The following is a 19650-nucleotide window of genomic DNA, read 5'->3' on the forward strand; positions in this document are numbered from 1 at the left end:
TTTATTTAAAGAAATTGGACATTTATATAATGTTTCATAATTTGCATTTTTTATGCAACACTCTAGTGTATTTCCAGGTTTGTAAATGTTTACCTTTAGATAATTTTAGTAACATCATTTGATGAATTACCATAACTCAAGAAGTCTCTCTGTTAGGTAGTTTCTTGTCTTCTAATGATCCAAATAAGTTACTATAAACGTCTTTCAGTTAAATTGTTTGTACACCTAAGGTTAATTCTTTATTGTGAATTCCTAGAAAAAGAATGAATCTGCTACAGTTTTTGACACTCTGTTACTTTGGTCTCCACGAAGCACTTTTCTGACTTACGGTTTTTGCCAATGGCCCAGTTTTTTGTACCCTCACCTCCGTATCTACATTTAGCTACATTCACAAATGAATATATATTATCTCATTGTTATTTTAGCTTTCAGTTCTTTGATTATTTGTGAAATTAACACTTTTTTGTCAGAAAAAAAATACTCAAAAGCTCCTTCAAAAACCACATTTTTATCAGATCCTTTTCTCATAGTGTGCAAATCCCTTACGTTATAGTGGCTAAGATACCCGGGTTCAAATCCCAGCTCCACCAATTACTAGGATGTGACTTTGAACCAATTACATGACCTCTGTGAGTCTTCATTTCCTCACCTGTAAATGGGTGATAATTATATCTATCTCATGGGAGTGGTAAGAGAGCTATATGATTTCATAGATCGAAACCACTTAGCAGGTACTCAACAACTGTTGGCTGTTATTTTATCAAGACTTGAGTAGAATATAAATTCTTTTTTCTGAATAAGCAAACAATGCCACATGAACTAAAGTACATACAAGAGTATAAAGTCATCACTTTAGTCAGGAGTGAATAATCAACTTCTTGATAAGCATCTTATTTCCACAAATATGAATATAAGAGCCATGTAACTAGTCTTAGTTTTGCAATTTACAAACAATATTATCTCTCAAAATAAGAAGGAATAAAAATAAAACATTAAGCTATCAGTCCTTTTTGTCAGTATGTTAGATCCTTAATTGCTTATTGTATTTTTGTATTTTATGACTTTTTAAATTTCAAAGTGGAATATGTTAAGTAGAAGGAACATTGTCTATATATTTCTTCCAATCTTTTCCTTGTTTTTAAAAATATCAGAGGCCAGCACTGTGTCCAAGTGACTGAGTTTGCACACTCCACTTTGGCAGCCTGGGTTTTTGCTGGTTCGGATCCTCGGCACAGACCTAGCACCACTCATCAGGCCATGCTGAGGCCATGTCCCACGTAGCACAGCTAGAAAGACCTGCAACTAGAATATACAACTATGTACTGGGGGGCTTTAGGGAGAAGAAGAAGAAGAAGAAGAAAGATTGGCAACAGATGTTACCTCAGGTGCCAATCTTAAAAAAAAAAATCAGAAATGGTAGAAAAATATCATCGGCTGGTAGGAGTTTAAAGGTTATAGCTTTTACCTTTTTTGATAAAACACCTTCCAAGCATACCTTATTTCTGAAGAGGATTATTTTTGAGAAACATTCTTTGCTTCCTTAAAAAAATACTGATTAAACCTCAAGTATATTTTCTAAATGTTGACTCTATTTACCAAAAGTCTTATTCTTCCTGTAAAGTTTTAAAGCTTTTAACTTATATGTAGAAATGTTTTATACCTCATAATAAGCTGGGGTCGTAAGAAAACGTTTAACAACCTGTATGGCAAAGGACCCAACCATCAGTGTGCACAAAGACTAGAGACAACACGTAGCCAGGTGGAGGGAGCCGCTGAACAGTAGTCTGGATGAACAGGAACAATATCTCACTTCCAGAACACACTTCCAGAACTCACTTCCAAAAATCGAGCCTAAACACAGTTAGACAATATGCCTTTAATGTAATGACAGCACTGTTGTATTTAGTTATTTGTACTAAACACAATCATTTCCTTTAAGTCCCACAGTAAACCATAATTCCTCAAATACCCTCAACTATCCTGTGGAGATAAGTAATAATGTATATCACGTCTGGTGATTCTCACAGCAGAGGAAGAAATTCAGTTTTTGAATATATACATAGTAATATTTCATACATATGTATGTGTTTCTGTGTGTACGTGTATATAATTTTAGTCTTGCTGACTCGCATGAAATATAAAAGTTATGGTATCATCAATATCAATAGTTTCACCTAAGTTGTGTCAACAGTGTAAACAAGACTCCAAATTTTTTCAGGGAGACAAGATCCTAACCTAAGTGTAATCAGAAAATCAGGAAAAGCTTCTGGAAAGTGACCTTGAGTTGGAAGAAAAATAAAATTTTTCCAAAATCTGGAAAATTCTGGACTTCCAAGTGTTATTAGGGAGGCAGAGTGGGAGGAAGGGAGGAAAGGATGAATCAATAGATGAAACAAACTTACATGACACGCTGTGCTAAGTTCTTTACATAGATTATCTCATTTCATACTCAGAAAAACCTTATGTTATTGGTATGATTATTCTCACTTTGCAAGTGAAGAAACAAGAACAGAGAAGATCTGAACCCTTAGCTATCTGATTCTACCCTTTAGGATTATACTAATAGCTAGTAGTAGAAAATTCAAAGCTTAAAAAAGAGAACTAATCTATTATAAAATAAAAATCGATTTTGTATGTGTATGTGTTAGCCTCAGCCATCATCTCCTTCCAAGAGATCCAAAAATCTCTGGATTTTGATTAAGATTTTAATAATAAACCCATACATCTGAGATTATTCTACTTTTAATTTTACTCCCACCAAATATGTACATATGCATAATTAACTCACAATAGGTTTGAATTCTATAAAAATCCTGTTTCTGTTTGCTGGGTATCTCCATTTCTTTGCTAATCAAAAGGGCTTTATAGGTCCATCAACTTTCCTGCTGAGACTGTGAAGTTACTCATGCCCAATCCTGTTTGTATGTATCTGTTTCTGCCCCAAATCGTGTCCACTCTCTCACAGGCATAGCCTGAAATCTAAATCACACAGTAAAATTATTAAAGTCCAGCATGTGTTTAGGTTGGAGACTGACTTCAATTCCACCCCTTTAGAACGCCTTCCTTCCATTTAGAGAGCACGTCACGTGTACTAAGAAAAGTCTAGGCAAGTTCTTCTTATTTCAGAAGGCAAATAAATTAAGAGATCGAATGTCTTGTCAAAATTTATTTAGCTGGTGAAGAAGACTAGAAGTGAAGTCTTCTGTATTCAAGGCTAAGATTGTTTGCATTGACTGCCTTAAGAATTAACTGTTTTTTAATATTTTGGAGATAAACATTCAAAATAATTGAATAAGTTATTTCAATAATATAATCATACTGAAATAATTGGACAAGTCATGTTTTATCATCCATGCCTCGGTTTATATAGTCAATCATGCCATGTTTACCATGGCTTCAAAAATTCACCCAGCAAGACAAGTGCATTATTGATCAGAGTATTGTCTACAGTAAATGTCAAAAAACTGATGGGGAGAAAAACTTACCATCAATAAATGAGATTCAAGAACTAATTTCTGTATAACGTTCATGACATCTTAAAGAGTATCAATGTTATAATAGTATTCTTTATTACCATTTTAAAATTCACTAACATTTTGAATGGATGTTAAATTTATTAACATTTCCAATATAAATATTTGATCTTTTTTCTTTTTAGAAAATACAAAATGTTTAGAGTAGAGAGCATGTGTGTTGTCAGCAAGTGTTTCATACACATGTCAGTGAGATATGGGTTATGAAGTTAAATCCACACAGCAAATAATTGCCTGTATAAATGACTAATAGATTTGACAGTTTACATAGTATTGTTGGGAGAGAATGTTTTTCGTAACTACATCTGCTCTTACCTTCTGGGGATGACTCTGTACTGTGGGTCCATAAATATTTCATGAACCAACATAAAGTACTATGCTAATGATAGACTATTTACCCAGCGAGCAGGTGCACCCTCTGATGTTTTTTCATCTCTGGTGTACTTTTGACGTGGGATCAGCTAAGCCATTTTGAATTGTTCTTTTTCTGCTTCCCTCCTCTCACAGTTTCACCTGAACCTAAAATGGTGAGCGAGAGTCATCATGAGGCCCTGGCAGCCCCGCCAGTCACCACTGTTGCGACAGTTCTACCAAACAATGCCACAGAGCCAGCCAGTCCTGGAGAAGGAAAGGAAGATGCCTTTTCTAAGCTGAAGGAGAAGTTCATGAATGAGTTACATAAAATTCCATGTGAGTATTATATATCGTTACTAGAATAAAAATAAATGGTTGAAAATCACCTTACCTCTTGAAAAGAAAGCAGAACTCCTCTTAACATGCTATAAACTTGTGTGATTTTTTTTTTACTATTGGAATGGTAGTATTCCAATAATAAAATGGAATATTCTTGGAAATAGAATATTCTTAAGTTTTTAAACTACACTTTATAAATGAAAATTCAGTTTATAAAAAAATCTGTACCTTGTAAGTAGGTTCCTTTTTTTATCTTCCTCAATGTCTGTTTCCCTAAAGAATATTACTGTTTATGGGTTGTGCTGTATGTATTTTGGATTTGTATTTATGAAATTATTCCATTGTAAAGATTATGCCTAAGCAATAGCTAAAATGTATGTTCCCAATATTGCAAGTTTGATTTTCTCTTATTTATTTGTTAGCATTTCAAAATCTTTTGTGCAGTTTTTAAATTTTTCTTTGTTGTCATCAGGAAAAAACATCAGTCTGTACCAAAGTTTATTTGTGTGAGTGTAGCACCAGGCCCAATCAGTGGCATTTAATGTAAGTCTTAAACTACAGGTTGGTGTTTTTTCCTTCAGATTTGAACACTTACTATGTCCTAGACACTTTTCCGATGCTGGGAAAATAGGTTTTGGCTCTCACTAGTGGGGAAAAGAAGTACTAAATCAATAAAGAGGCAAATATGTATGGTATGTTATGTGGTAATAAATGATGTAAGGAAAAGTAAAGGAGAATAAGTAGGATAGGGAAGAGGATAGAGGGTAAAAGGTTGTTATTACTTCAGATGATCAGAGCTGCTTCCCTTTGTAAGGAAATCTGGAGGAAGTAGGGGGAAGTTATAAAACCTAGGAAATACAGCCAAAGGCCCTTAGGCAAAACTCTTCCTGGAACAGCAAGAAGCTCATTGTGCCTTAAGTAGAATGAACACGATGGAGAGTGACAGAAGGTGAATCTGGATTGTTACAGAGACCATAGCATGTGGGGCTTTGTGGATCCTTCAAAGGAACTTGGATTTTACTCTGAGTGAAATGAAATGCCTTTGGAGAGTTTTGAGCAGAGGTATTCCATAATCTGACTTAGTTTTTTTCAAAGATCACTCTTGCTACTATGTTGAAAATGGGCTACAGAGGGGCAAGGGCAGAAGATGAAGCAGACTGTTGCAATAATCCAGATGAGAGATCTCTAAAATTCACAAGAGAATTATTCTATAAGAACACTGAGAAACTAAATTAAAACCTACAAGGAATCAACTTCTTATCCTTCAGTGATTAAGAACTTGTTGATCTGTCTGTCTGCTTTAACAAATTCAAGTTCACCTGAGAGAGACTCTTGGTCGTTATTGGTAATTACCATTCTCAGTGGGAAGATCCATAACCAGAGGAGATGGATATGGGCCAATAGATTGAGCCCTAGGATGGGAAATACAAGCTCTCAGTTCTCTTCCTTGCTTTGCTGCTGAGTTGACTGATCCGGGTACTTTTGAAATAACTCTGAGGTCGTAAGTACAAGCAGAAGCCAAATGTGTATATCATGAGGGCAAACTCACACTTGAATATTTTATCAAAATGTTTCCTTTAAGAGAAATGTTACAGTGAAGTAGAGAAAGCGATGAACACCAACAAATCAAATGCGTTTTCTGCCTTGTCTCCAACACCATCTCCTTCTCTGGAAGTGTAAACAATATGAGTGGCGTGGCAACATTGATTACTATGGCATTGTATACTCTCCACGTATCCACATAATTCATTCTCTCATCTCCTTTAGGTCTTTGCCCAAACGTCATCTTCTAAGTTAGGACTTCCCCAACCATGCTATTTAAAATGATAACCCATTCATTCTACCCCGTCTTTGCCAGTATTTCCTGTTCTCACTCTTGCTTTATTTCTTACTACCTTGCTTAGCACCACCTGCAATGCCGTGTATTTTATTATTTGTTTTTAAATTGCTCTGGCTCCTTCCAAAATAATGTAAGCTCTATGAGGGCAAGAAGTTGGGTCTGTTCTTTGCGTAGTTATATCCCTGGTGATTCCTGGTATATATGAGGCACTCAGCATCTATTTGTTGAATGAATGAATGAATGAATGTCAATTTTAACTTATATTCTGAACCACCCATCTTAGACTTAGAGGCCTTAAGATGTTGAAAAATTAAAGCATATTAAAAATTTTAAATTTCTAACACTAGGGAAATCATTGCTTCAGTGCTTGACTATGTCATTCACATTGAAAAGCTAGTTGTTTCCATCTTTAGAGTGACAACTCCATCTTTTAGTCTTTCCTACCTAGAGCTATTACTTTATATTTTCCTCCCTGTTCAGCAGCAAGAAAACAATCAGCTGGAAGAAATTTTCTATGAAACTCTCCCTTCTTTCTTTTCTTTGCCTCGGCTAACCTCATTTCATTCCTTCCCAAGCCATTGTCCCACTCCCCTTTCTTGAGCACTGAAAATCAGACCAGGTAATCAGGCTTCTCCTCCGAGGAGATTTGCTTTTGACCAAGAACATAAAATAATGAAATGTCAGAGGATCTGGAAAACAACTATTGAAATATTATTTTGATAGCTCTCTCCTTGATTTAATAGGAAGAAACAAATGAAATACCTAAAATCTTAAAGTGGTGTGGTAAATAAGTGTCAGAAAAACTCTATCATAAATACAGCCATGCGGTTTTATTAGAAATATGTAACTGTATATTCTACACTTTCATTTTAATACATCACAATTTTTACTGCCTGTGTAATTGAAATTTCTAATGGGATTTATACACAGGGAGCAATGCTAAACAAAAATAAAACACATCCCCCAAATCAAATTCCTTTAGGAGCATATGTTATATAAAGGTTATCACTTTTGACTTGGCATAATATAGTGTGACGCTAATGACAGGTAACAAATTAGAATATTAATCGATTTCGGTCTCTGAACTAAATCTTGGCTATCTGGCAGATGTGTTTTTTGCAAAATTGATAGCAAACAGCTTTAATCTGTCACTTGAAATTCCCACATGTGAGAAGAGAGGTGTCACAATGGCAAGGAGTATGCATGTCATTAGTTGGGTAATCTGCACAGTCCAGCGTGGAACATATTCAAACTAAATTGCCTGATGATATCATCCATAACACCAAGGGGCTTAAAATAAAAAAGGAAGAGGAAATGGTAAATGCTGAGCATTTTTATCTTTCAATTCATTCTGCACACTGTTATCTAAATGAAGCAGACAAGGTTTTCCAGAATGTTTCTTTATTTTGCAACTTTGATTTTAATATGACTAGGATCATGCTTGGTTTGTAAAGCATCAACTCGTGTCATCCAAATAGCTGTGATTAAGGCTTTGATATTAACAAGCTTCTTGAAGTAGAATGCACCTTCCTTGAGCAGAAAACCAAATAGCTAGAACAGACTCTTAGTACAGAATAAGAAAGAGCCAGTAGACCAAGGGTAGTTGTGTAATTCACAAGGAAATTCTATTGGACAGACACTGTAGCAGAGGGGTTAAAAACACAAGCCCTGAACACAGACTGCATGGGTTCAAATCTAAGCTCTACCACATATTAGCTCTGCAACCTTGGGAATGTTACTTAATCTTCTTACGTATCGGTTTCTTCCTGTAAAATGGGGATAAAAATAATATCTCCATCATAGGGTTGTTGGGTAAAGGTATATAAAGTGCTTAGCAGAGTGTCTGGCACAGAGTAAGCATTCTCCAAATGTTAGCTATTATTAAACTCAAGCTGTCATTTTTAACAAGTCTATTTCCATTTTTGATAAGCCCTCTATTCAGGTCAGACAGACACGCAAATCAAGAAAATTCCAGAAACTTTGCAGGCAAATATATGTGCACTGCATTCTCTAAACCCACTCCAACGATGCCTCTTCTGAGAAAGATGAATTCCCTCATGGTGTTTCCTCTTCCTATCATTTCCTCTAATTTTCCTTTTCTTTTTTTAACTCCTGTGGTTTCACTTTCTTACTCCCTTCCTTTTGGCCTACACATATGCTCAAGATTCACATATCTGAAACTGCCTAGTGAAATTCCATGCACAGTATGCTTAAGAAATAGCAATTTTCTTTTTCAGTGCTCTAAACTTTTCTTCTCCTTACCTTACCTCCTTTGTCAGCTCCTCTATTCTATCTGTTCTATCTTCCTCCTTTATATCTACATCAAACTTACTGATAAATGTAACTAAATCCTGCCATCTATTTCTTCCATTCCCATTAACAACTCAGCTCCTTCCACTGTGATTTCCATCTACCAAATACTGTTAAAATTGTTTTAACTGAAGTCACCAGGAACTTCCTGATGCACAATTGTGAGAATTATTATCCATCTTCACTCAGTCAGATACTTCTGCATCGTTATCACATCAGCCGCCATCATCTGAAAACTCTTAATTTCCAAGACTCCACTCTCATTTCATCCTCTTCCTTCCTCTTCTCTTATTCTCTTCTATTGACTGGTCCTCCTTTTTCATTGTCTTTCCTCCCCTTAAGTAGTAGAGGTCCTTGTTTACAAGGTTCAATTTTTAATCCTATTCCGTTCTTATTCTACATGCTCTGTCTGGGGCCTATCTCATTCAAATAAGAGATATCACTGTTAGCATTGTCTCCCTGATTGGTTTCACCTCCAACTCTATACCTGCATCCATTTAAGTACGGTTAATTCTGCTCCTGAAAAAGCTCTTAAAACCACCCCAGCACTTTTACGTTCCAGTGTCTTCTCTCCTGTTTTTCTCTCTTCCTGTACTCTTTCCTCATTAACGCTGACACACTCATGAACTAGTTCAGATATTACCTCTTGGATGAGAAGTTCCCTCATTTCCCAAGGCAAAATTATTTGAGTCTTCCTCTAACCTTTCAAAGCTCTTCATTCAAATCTCTTGCTATCTTAGTTATCTGTTTTGTTTTGTTTTTTTGCCTCTTTCTCATTGAAAAGTAAATTCCTCAGAGACAGGGGCCATTTCTTATACATATTTGTGTCTCCCATATCTTGAAAGTGGCTGACACTATGCTAGAAATAACGGTTTGAGTATTATCATATTATAAATATTAACATTATATCAAACATTGTGGTCCTTGTGCCATACTTGGAGAAACTGTGGCCCAAAAAGCAATAGTTTTTAAATCTTTTTACCCAAGGATCCCTTTGTTCAAATGAAATATTATGTGGAAGTCTAAATTTATAAGGTGAATAAAACAAATCAGAGCTGTTGTGGTTTGTTAAAGCTGTCTTCCTCACTCACCCTCCCAACATACTCACTTCAGCAGCTCCAAAGACACCTGGCTATATGGAACACAGTTGGAAAGCAATGGCTTGAAAAATAGTAGGCATATCAGTGTTGTCCCTCATAACAACAGCCAATAAAACTCAACAGCCAGTAGTGATATAGTTGGTTAATCTGCACAAGCAAATAGTCATCAATGAGGAGAAATACAGTCCGGTAACTTTGTTTTCTCTCCTGTGGCTACAGAGTTAACATATTGTCATTGTCATATGTTATGTCATTGCTATATATTAATGTCATGAACATAATGTTAATCTCAAGAAGATAATCTCAAGGCACAGATGAAAAGAACCCTTAGAAACATACAGTGACCTGTCGACACAAATAATCCATAACCAAACTATAAATCAAAATCGGGGTGAGTTTATTATGGGCCCCATCTGAGGACGAGCCCAGGGCCTTCCTTCCCTAAAGAAGGAAGGGTACCAAAGAAGTGGGGTGTACAGAGTGGTTATATTCAGTCTGGGAACAATGAGCATACATCACATATGTTAGGAATGTCCCTTTTACAATTGTCACGAGATGTTTAGCTGACACAGCAGATTGGTGGTCAGCAGGTCAGTGGTCACAAGGTGAGTGGTTGCAAGACGAGCACAGTAGGTCAGTAATTAATGCTTATTTTAGGGAGCGATGCTTATCCCACAAGAAATGCCAATATGGAAGGTAGTTACATCCCTATCTTTAGGGGCATCATTCTTGTCTTTGGGACATAGTATATACTCAAAGCAGGTATACAATGCATGCTCAACAGATCATGTCAGGCCCTTTTGGAAGAAGAAGATCAGGACAAATTAGTTTTACCAATGGCTTCCTTACAAACTCCAATATATCCTAATGCTTGTCATTTATTTATCAGACACATAGCATGTGAATAACAATAATTATTGTAATGATCGTCAGTATTTATTGAGCACTTAGCATGGAAGTATGTGCTGTGCCTTCTGTGAAATCAACCTCCATTCTGTCTTGTAAAAACTCTACTAGATGAGAACAATTATTATCTCCATTTTACAGATAAGAAAGGTAAGGCTTAGTAAGGTAAGTGACTTGTCCAAGGAAATTACACACAGTGTAGCTTGTAGGTGTAGGATTGTATCAGGAAAATTTTGCAGTTTTATGATACCTTCACAGATTATCACAAAGGCTGCATATCACCTCCACCATTCCTTACCACAACTAAGACTTGAAACTATTAGGGTTCCGTGTGCCTGTTCAGAGATATTGTTCACATTTGATATTTTTCTTTTGACATTTGTTTTAAATGAATGAGCACTCGGAACACAAGTTTAATACTAATTCAGAGTTTCTCATTGCATTATCTGGTTTAAAGGCAAATACTTATTCACTTTATGTTTCTGCATTTGTCTCATTGGACTCACTCAATAGATTGTCAGGTTAATAACCGACTACTACCTAAGTACTAATATTTAGATTTTATTTCATCATATAAATGAACTCTATGTATGACTCAACTTCAGTTATCATCTGTTGACTCAATTCTTCTAACATTTCAGAAAAGCATTGGCTAAAGTGTTGAGTGAAATTATTCATTGTTAACTTCTACTAAATTTTGAAATATCTATAAGAAAAACGTCATAATACTGACGAGTGTTATTTTCTGAGCAAGTGCTTTGCCATCTTGAGTGACTTCATCAATGCAATGCTGGAAGGAATCTATTTGGGACAAGGACACAGAGAGAAGGGTTACAATTCATCACAGCACAAGGTGGTGATTCATGGTTACATTGAACAAACATTTCATTTTAGTTTAGTTTATTTCATCACCTTTTTAAGTTTAATTCTGATTCAAATTATAACAAATGCATGCGGGTGTACATGAATACAATGTAAATACACTGTGAGAATATATGTGTATGTGTGTGTGTGTGTGTGTGTTTTAAGAGTTAACCATTATTAAAAACTTATTTCTATGGCAGAAAGTCAGTTTGGTTCTTAATAGAGTTGGTATTGCCCCCTGCAAGATACTGTTGGGCCATTTTTAGTGTGTTAAAAAATGGGCATGAGGGGCAGCTACTGGCATTTAGAGGCCATGGGCCCAGAAGCCTACACATCTTGCAATGTGAGACAGTTTCATACAATGAAAACTTGTCCCAGATTCTGCGCAAATTTCCAAATCTCCATAGGGCATGCATATAGAAAGAAACTCTGTTTAAAATGATCTGAACCTACAACTATTTGACATATAAACACAACACCAACTATTTTTGCTTGGCTCCAATATAAACTGAATATCCTAGCTTTTATTCTAATGTTCATCTAAACTCTGATCTTTCATCTTCTTCTGATTTTTTGAAAATCTTCTGATGGTCTTACACTTCTAAATCCAAGTCCTTTTCAGCGATTGCAAGCATTTGATTACTGCATTGTGTTATCTAGTGTGGTTGTGCCTGAAGACTTTTATACTGAAATACAAATTATTTCAGTATAAGTTACTTTCTTATTTTTCCTTTATATTATAGTTAGTACATTTTATTGATTTGTAAAAATTATATATGTAGGTGTGTTGTGTTATCATTTTTACTCTGAAGGAGTAAAAGAAATACTTTAAAATATTTGTTATAAACTGAGATTTATACACTGGTTTTGCGTAGAATACTAATTTTAAAGAACAAGCGTGCAATATGACTCTATCAACATCCTATATTCAATGTGGAAACCCAGTAAAAGTGTATGCTACCAATGTTGTATTTCAGAAAGTTTGTTTAAATGTGACCTTGAGTTTTGTTCCCCTCTTGGAAGCCTATTATGTAGAAAATTCCCCCCAAGAAATTCATGCCTTTCAAATGAACTACTGGTGTTAAGGGATTTCATAAACTTCCAAAGCGTAGGTAATACAGAGTAACAGTAAGCACATAAAACCATCAAGTGAATTAAGATCTCAGTGAAATTTCTACATCTTATTTAGCTACATCCGTTAGCATTTCAAAGATATTAACTAAACATACCTAAGAAAAATTAGGAGCATGAACAATATTTTGGACATATATTAAAAACAGCTCAGGAATTACACAAATATGTTTTAAAATAGACTTAAACGTCGATTCTTTACCACATGGCAGTTGCTACATTTTCACGAGGGGAAGCCTGACTACAAATGCAAATCTATGAAGAAAACCGGCAGAAGGAGAGAAGCTGAGAGACTGCAGTTTCCTCCTCACTCTCAGGACTGTGTAGGTCTTTTATTGTGCTGCTGACCTTTCAGGTTTGTGCCCATTTCTATTAAATCGGATAAAGAATCTAGAAACAGGAAGCAGAGGAGTATTATGTGATGTCCCATTATGTTTTCAGCACTCGGCTTTATTTTCCCTTGTTTTGACTTCCATTTATGAGACTACTGTAATAAAGGGATTTGAACTTGCTATCTTCTGGGTCCATATGCCTCCCCAGTCTGCCTTTTAAGTGAACTTAGGTAACTTTGAAATAAAGATTAAGACATTGGCCCATTTAAAGCTTTCCTCAGCAAGCAATACTTGAGTCGAAACTGCTGTCCTACAGGAATTTCAAAACCACTTGAACTTTCTTCCTTTTTCTTTTCTCTTTCAAGCTGTTTACACACATACACGCTAAAAAGGAAAAAAAGAAAAAAGGCAATGGTAGACTACAAATAATAGAAATATGTTTGGCTGACAAATATGCCATTTGCTGAAAGTAGTGTCTACCTGTCCACAAAAACTTAGAACAGAGCCAGGATCTCAGGGAAATAAACCTTAATTGACTGAGTTATGTTGTTCAATGCCTTGGAAGTCAAATTTTATTATAATAATTTCTTTTTCATAAGGATTTGGATCAGATTCTTTAAAATCAGCAAACTACTGTAGTGTATTAAGAACACTGCTGTTAGAGTCGTGTAAATATTACTCCCTAAATTCTTCAGCACACTTCAGTGGCCCTAAAGTGTTAACACTTTGTCCATAATACTGTGTTAATCACCCAGAGACTCTGGCCCAATATTAGTTACTACCCGGGATTGGGGAGCATTGTTGGCTATGATGAAAGGCCAGAGTGTGAGCACCGGAGTTGGTCTGCCTGGGTTCCAAGTCCCAATTCTGCCATTACTACTGTATGACCTTGGGCAAATCATTGAATCTCTGTAAAATAAGGATAATAATAGTACTTACCTCTGGGAAGGTGTGAGCAGTAAACTATTAATAAACATAAAGTACTTAAAACAAAGTCTGGAATATAATGTTGGCCATATTCAACATCCATAAACTTCCAGTACATATTTATATAGCACCTACTGTGCGCTAGGCTGTGTATGCCATGCTTAGGAACTAAACCAAAGCACAGAATTTTACTTGTTTCTGGGCCTCAACACATTACAGACTCTGAATTTTTCCGCCGGAAGGACCTCTAAATTAAAACGTCTCAGCAAGACATGGGCAGCTTTTGATGAGATGAACTGACATGGCCCTTGCCTATGTTCCGGTGTCCCCTACAGCTCTTTGTCCTCACACAGTTTGCTTCTGCAGGACAGAAACTCTTAGAGTTATCGAATTTGTTATCCATATTCCATGCTTCTAGGTCTTTGTACAAACTCTCTCCTCAGCCTGAAGTTTCTTGCTTGCCACTGCTTGGCTAGCTGGACTCCTTCTAGTTATCCTTGAGAACTTATTTTTTGCATATGCTTATAATTTTTACCTTTATGTTCTACTTATCTGTTTGTGCTTTGTCTCAGTACTGTGCAATCTACTTGAGGGCAGAGACACTACCTTCATTTTTGTGTCTCCTACCCCATCACAAAACTTGGCTCTTAGTAGGCAGAATTATTACTCTCCTTTAACGCAAAGATCCTGCATAATCATATTATCAAGAAAAGGGCTACCACTCATAGAGACAGAGAACAGATTGTTGGTTGCCAACGGTGGGGGATGGGTGAAGGAAACTGAAAGGTACAAACTTCCCGTTATAAAATAAATACATCATGGGGATGTAATGGACAGCATATTCGCTATAGCTAATAACACTGTATTGCATATTTGAAAGTTGGTAAGAGAGTAGATCTTAAAAGGTCTCACGACAAGAAAAAAACTTGAAATTATGTGTGCTGATGGATGCTAACTAGAATTATTGTGGGGATCATTTCACAATATATACAAATATCAAATAAGTATGTTGTACACCTGAAACTAATATAATTTTATATGTCAATTATACCACAATAAAAGGGGCGGGGCTCCAAAGAGGTCTTCCTGGAAAGGGGTAATGATAACAATCAAAGGCAAAATTCAACATTATGTTGGACCAAGGTGGGCCACCTTCCAAAGCCATTTTGCCTTGTCCTCAACCCCTTAGCACTTCACAGCCATCCTTTCTCTTTCTCCCGCTCCTCTTATTTTGTCTCCCTTTCCTCAACCTTTCTTTAACTTTGTCATCTTCTGTTCTCTGTTTTCTTTCCCCCTTGCCCTTGCTGAATAAAAACGTTCCCTGTTTGTTTTCTTCTCTTCGGCCTGGCTGCAGCCCAGTCTCATTCAGCACTGAGCTATAAGCAGCCACTAAATTGGTTCTCAGGGAAATGGTTCTCCCCATAATCATTTCAATTCAAGTGGAGATCTGGGCCTTAGTACTATTCACATCTTTAGTTTTTAAAATTATGTGTTGTGTTTCAATGCCCAGGAAAGAAGAAGAACTCATTTCTTATGATGTTTGCTATACAACACAGCCCAGTTTTCTGTGCTTTCCCTGAGAGAGTTCAAAGACAGCTGGAAGTGTGTTCCAGCAGTTTTTCCTGCAATGGACACTTCTGTGAGGTTTCCTTTGGGGAGTAGCTGTATATAGAAAATTCCTATGAGTTTCTTTGTTTCACCTTATCGGCCACACAAACATAGCACTTCAGTCTTTCAGCTACTGTTGTTGCCTATAACGCCACAACTGTGATGTCATTTGAAGTGGTTCTTCAAAATGGCCCTTGTCGGCCATCTTCTGCCAACACTAATTGGAGCTGTTCCCTGTCACCTCACCTTTCCACAGCTGCTGTCATCCATCACCTTTCTTTTCCAGATCTGCTAATGTGGCTTTGATGTGATTTACCTGGCTTCCTTCCAGGTTCTCATCAGTAAAGAATCTCTTTTGCATTAAGTGGGATTCAGCGCTGACACCAGTGCCGCTGATGGGGAAGCCCAGCTACTGCCATAGGAGTTTGAGTTGAGTTTAATAGTCTTTCTAAAAGTTGAGCACTGCATGATTTGCCAGTGCTTCAGTTACAGGAAACATATAGACAGTTTCCCGAAGTCAGCTCTGCTGCTTTCATCTCCCACTGGAGCCCGATGCAGCTTTGCTTCCATCTGGATTACTTGCTTTGGCTGTTCACTCAGCCAAGGACAGCTGGACCTATATGTACAAGGCACCCAATGCCATGTACCGTACCCTTATTGATACTCTCTTCTCTCTTTTTTCTGACACTTTATCCTCTAATTCTCTTCTTTTCTTTCTGAGTGTTTCTTTCTCTCGGCCTCCACCAATCACTTACAGGAAAGTACTTTCCAAGGATCTGCCTATGGCATTCTTCTACCTCTATGATTTCTTCATAATTTCAGGACTTTCAATACCATCTTCATGTAAGTCATACCCAAAACTCAATTCCCTGCCTTGATGTCTTTATGGAGCTCCTCCTTTTGGTTGAATTAACTTTAGTAAGGAATGGTTTACATACAATAAGATGCACTCTTTGTAAATATATAGTTCTGTGCATTTTGACAAATGTATACAATGTAATAATCACTCCAAAAATTTGCCTCTAGTCCCTTTTCACCAATTCCTCCACTGGTTCTAGGCAATAATTGATCTGCTTTCTGTCACTACAAATTAATTTTGACTGTTCTAGCATTTTATAAAAATAGAGCCATGTACTGTGTAGTCTTTTGTGTCTGGTTTCTTTCACTCAGCATAATGATTTTGAGATTCTTCCATGTTTATGTGTGTATCAGTAGTCCATTACTTTTTATTGCTAAGTAATATTCCATTGTACAATATCCACAATTTGCTTATCTGTTGATGGACATTTAGGTTGTTTCCAGTTTGAGGCTCTTAAGAATAAAACTTCTATAAATAATTTTTTGTATAAGTCTTTGTGAGGATGTATATTTATATTTTCATTTTTCTTGGGAAGTACCTAAGTGCAGAATTGCTAAATAGCATGTTATTTATTTTATTTTATATTTAAAAGCTGTCAAACTGTTTTTTTAAAGTAATCATATTACTCACATCCCATCAGCGATGTTTGAGAGTTCTAGTTGCTCCCCATCCCTACCAACACTTGGAACTGTCAGTCTTTTTAAGTTTAGCCATTGTTATAGGTGTATAGAGTATATTATTGCAGTTTTAATGTGCATTTCCTTGCTAACTCAAAATCAATTGTAGATCTAAATGTAAAAGTTAAAACTATTAATCTTCTAGAAGAAAATATAAGAGATAATTTCACAACCTTGATGTAGGCAAAGGTTTTTTTAAAAGAACATTGAAAGTATTAATAATAAAAGGAAAAGCTAATAAATTAAACTTCTTCACAAGTAAAGACTTCTGCCTTTCAAAATGCACCATTAAGAAAATAAAAATGCAAGTCACAGACTGGGAAAGAATATCTATAATACATATATTTGACAAAGAAGTTCTTTCCAGGAAAAAAAAATATGTATATATATATCTTACAAACCAATACAAAAATAAACAAAACATTTGAATAGACACTTAATGAAAGAATATACATGTGACTGATAAGTTCATGTAAAAATGTTCAATAATTTTAGTCAGTAGGGAAATGCAAATTAAAACTACAATGAATTTCATTTTTAAAGCTCTCTTTAAGATCCATTTATCTGTATATGCCATTTGTGATTGAAATTCTATATGGAATTTATTCAAAACTAAGCTCACTTTCATTTTCCCCAGCAGAATATATAGACAGGCAAGCAAATATTTCTCTTCTCTGAAGCTCAAGATCCTGGCATCATCTTTAATTCTTCTCAGTTTTTGTCCCCATTGTCCAACGAGTTAAGAAGTCCTATTGCCTCATTCTCAGTCCTCTCTCTCCTCTCCATTCCCACTGCCACTGCTGTGTCTGGGCCCTCAACTGTATTACAGCTGTTAGAGCCTCATAAGAGATCTTCTCACAACCATTTTCCACTATTGGCCAATCCATTGTTCATAAATCTTCCAGATGATTCTTCCTGGAGCACAGCTCTGAACACGCAAGTCCGTTGCTCAGAAACCTTTAGTACTTCACCTTTAGCTGACTTCTGAACTTCTTTGTCATCCAAGACCCTGTGTGGTCTAGCCCCAGTCTACCTTTCCTACTTGATTTCAGCTTCTCTGAACTGAACTATTCACTGTTCCACAGAGACATGTCTCCATTTCCTGTCTTTCTACCCTGGTCCCTGGTTTTCCTACATCTGAAATGCCCATTACCCCCGTCTCTGCATAGCCAAGTCTCCCTATCTTAAAAGACTAAGGCTCAATTCAAATGCCAGCTCTTCTATATTGCTCCTCCTGAATACCCATATTACTTTTTTAATATACTGATCATCTTCTACCATGTAGCACTATTATGCTCGTATCTCATTTTCCTTACTAGACTTTAAGATCTTAGAAGATGGCCTCGGAGTTTGATCCATTCGTTCCTACTCTAGGCTACATGCTATATCCTTTACCAAGAGCAGGTAGTCAATAAAGGTGTATGGCATGGATGGATGGCTTGGTAGTAGAGTACAAAATACAGTAAGTTATCATTCTTATAATCCAGGAGAGATAAGATATGCATAGAAACAATAACAATATAAATGGTGATATATGCTGAAACTTAAGAAATGTGTAGAGGAGTCATGAAAGATGAGACTGGAAATGTAATTTGGAATTAGGTTAGGGAGAGCCATCAATATCAGGCTAAGGAGTTTAGACTTCATTTAATAGCTAAAGAGGAGCCAGGAACAAGTCAAGATATTTAAACATAGAAGTAACATGATTATAGTTTTGTTTTAAAAACATCGATCTGGCAGCAGTGTGTGAGTAGGATAGATTGCAAGGGGAAAGCCTGGAGAGAGGGACAAGGCAGGAAGGAGGCAATTGAAGTAACACTAGAGATAATGAAAGCTTAAATTGCTCTGGAAAGGAAGGCACAGATGTGACAGACTCTGTGAACATACAGTTGACAGACACTGCAAATGGATCTGACAGTGTCTAGGACAAAGAAAATGAAAAATAATTCCAGAGAAGCTGGGTAACCATTCCAGGGTCATGCCCTGTAGGGAATGTGGAATGCAAGACAGAGTTCAGCATTGGACACAGAGGTTTGGGAGTTGACCACGTATCAACTTAGGTTGTAAAAGTGGACAGTTGTCACTAATAAGAATGCATAGAGGGGACAAAAAAGAGAGAGAGTTAATGATAAATTCTGAAAATATAAAACTCATGGATGAGTAGAGAAATGGTTGAAGAGATAAATGAGCTGTCAGAGAGTCATGGGTAAAGCAGAAGTACAGAGTGTCATAGAAGCTAAATAAAAAGAGATTCCGAGGAACAATAGCCAATCCGATTCAAAACAAACTTATTGAATGTACCACTTGCATTTTGGGAGAAACAGAAATGACTACAGCATGCAATCTGCCTTACAATGTCTCAGTCTAGTAGGGGAGAGGGAGCAGATATGTCATCATCATCACTACCAATATTTCCTGAGTAATTAGTACTATATATTGAACTACAATTTGACCAATTATTCCTCATAACAACCCTATTAGGTGTATATTTATGATCTCAATTTTACAGAGGAGTAAAGAGTCTCAAAGATGTTAAGCAAAACATACTTTAGTAGAGGGCATAATGAAATAGATACGAAAGAGAGGTACAAGTAAGCAAGGCACAGCGGAAGGAGCAATGGGAATTACAGAAGGAGTTTAAGAGGTGGCCTTTGAATTATGCCTTGAACCAGAGAAGGATTTGCATAACCAAAGAATCGATAGAAAGCCTTTCCATGCTGACCAGCGTGAGTTGTGAGGACATCGCAGAGTTTTACGGTTAACAGTTTGGTGTGATTGGATTGTAGGATACACTGAATGATGTGGTTGGAAGAGAAAGCTGTGACCCCATTTTTGAGAACAGTTAATGCTTTGCTCAGCAGGTCATATTT

At 36.4% G+C, this 19650-nt stretch overlaps 1 protein-coding gene across 10 annotated transcripts in view; it reads left to right on the forward strand.

Annotated features, from left to right (window-relative positions):
- The window catches only part of SYT1 (synaptotagmin 1), a 518336-nt gene that overhangs the window by 322121 nt on the left and 176565 nt on the right, over positions 1-19650 (forward strand). For all 10 annotated transcript variants that reach the window (XM_070254462.1, XM_070254465.1, XM_070254461.1 and 7 more), the window contains one exon: positions 4041-4223. In XM_070254462.1, coding sequence (XP_070110563.1) covers positions 4058-4223 — 166 coding nt within the window. In that variant the 5' untranslated portion in view covers positions 4041-4057. The remainder of the gene's footprint in view (positions 1-4040; positions 4224-19650) is intronic.

This window comes from Equus caballus, chromosome 28 (assembly GCF_041296265.1).
Source record: "Equus caballus isolate H_3958 breed thoroughbred chromosome 28, TB-T2T, whole genome shotgun sequence".
Classification (NCBI taxonomy): Eukaryota; Metazoa; Chordata; class Mammalia; order Perissodactyla; family Equidae; genus Equus; species Equus caballus.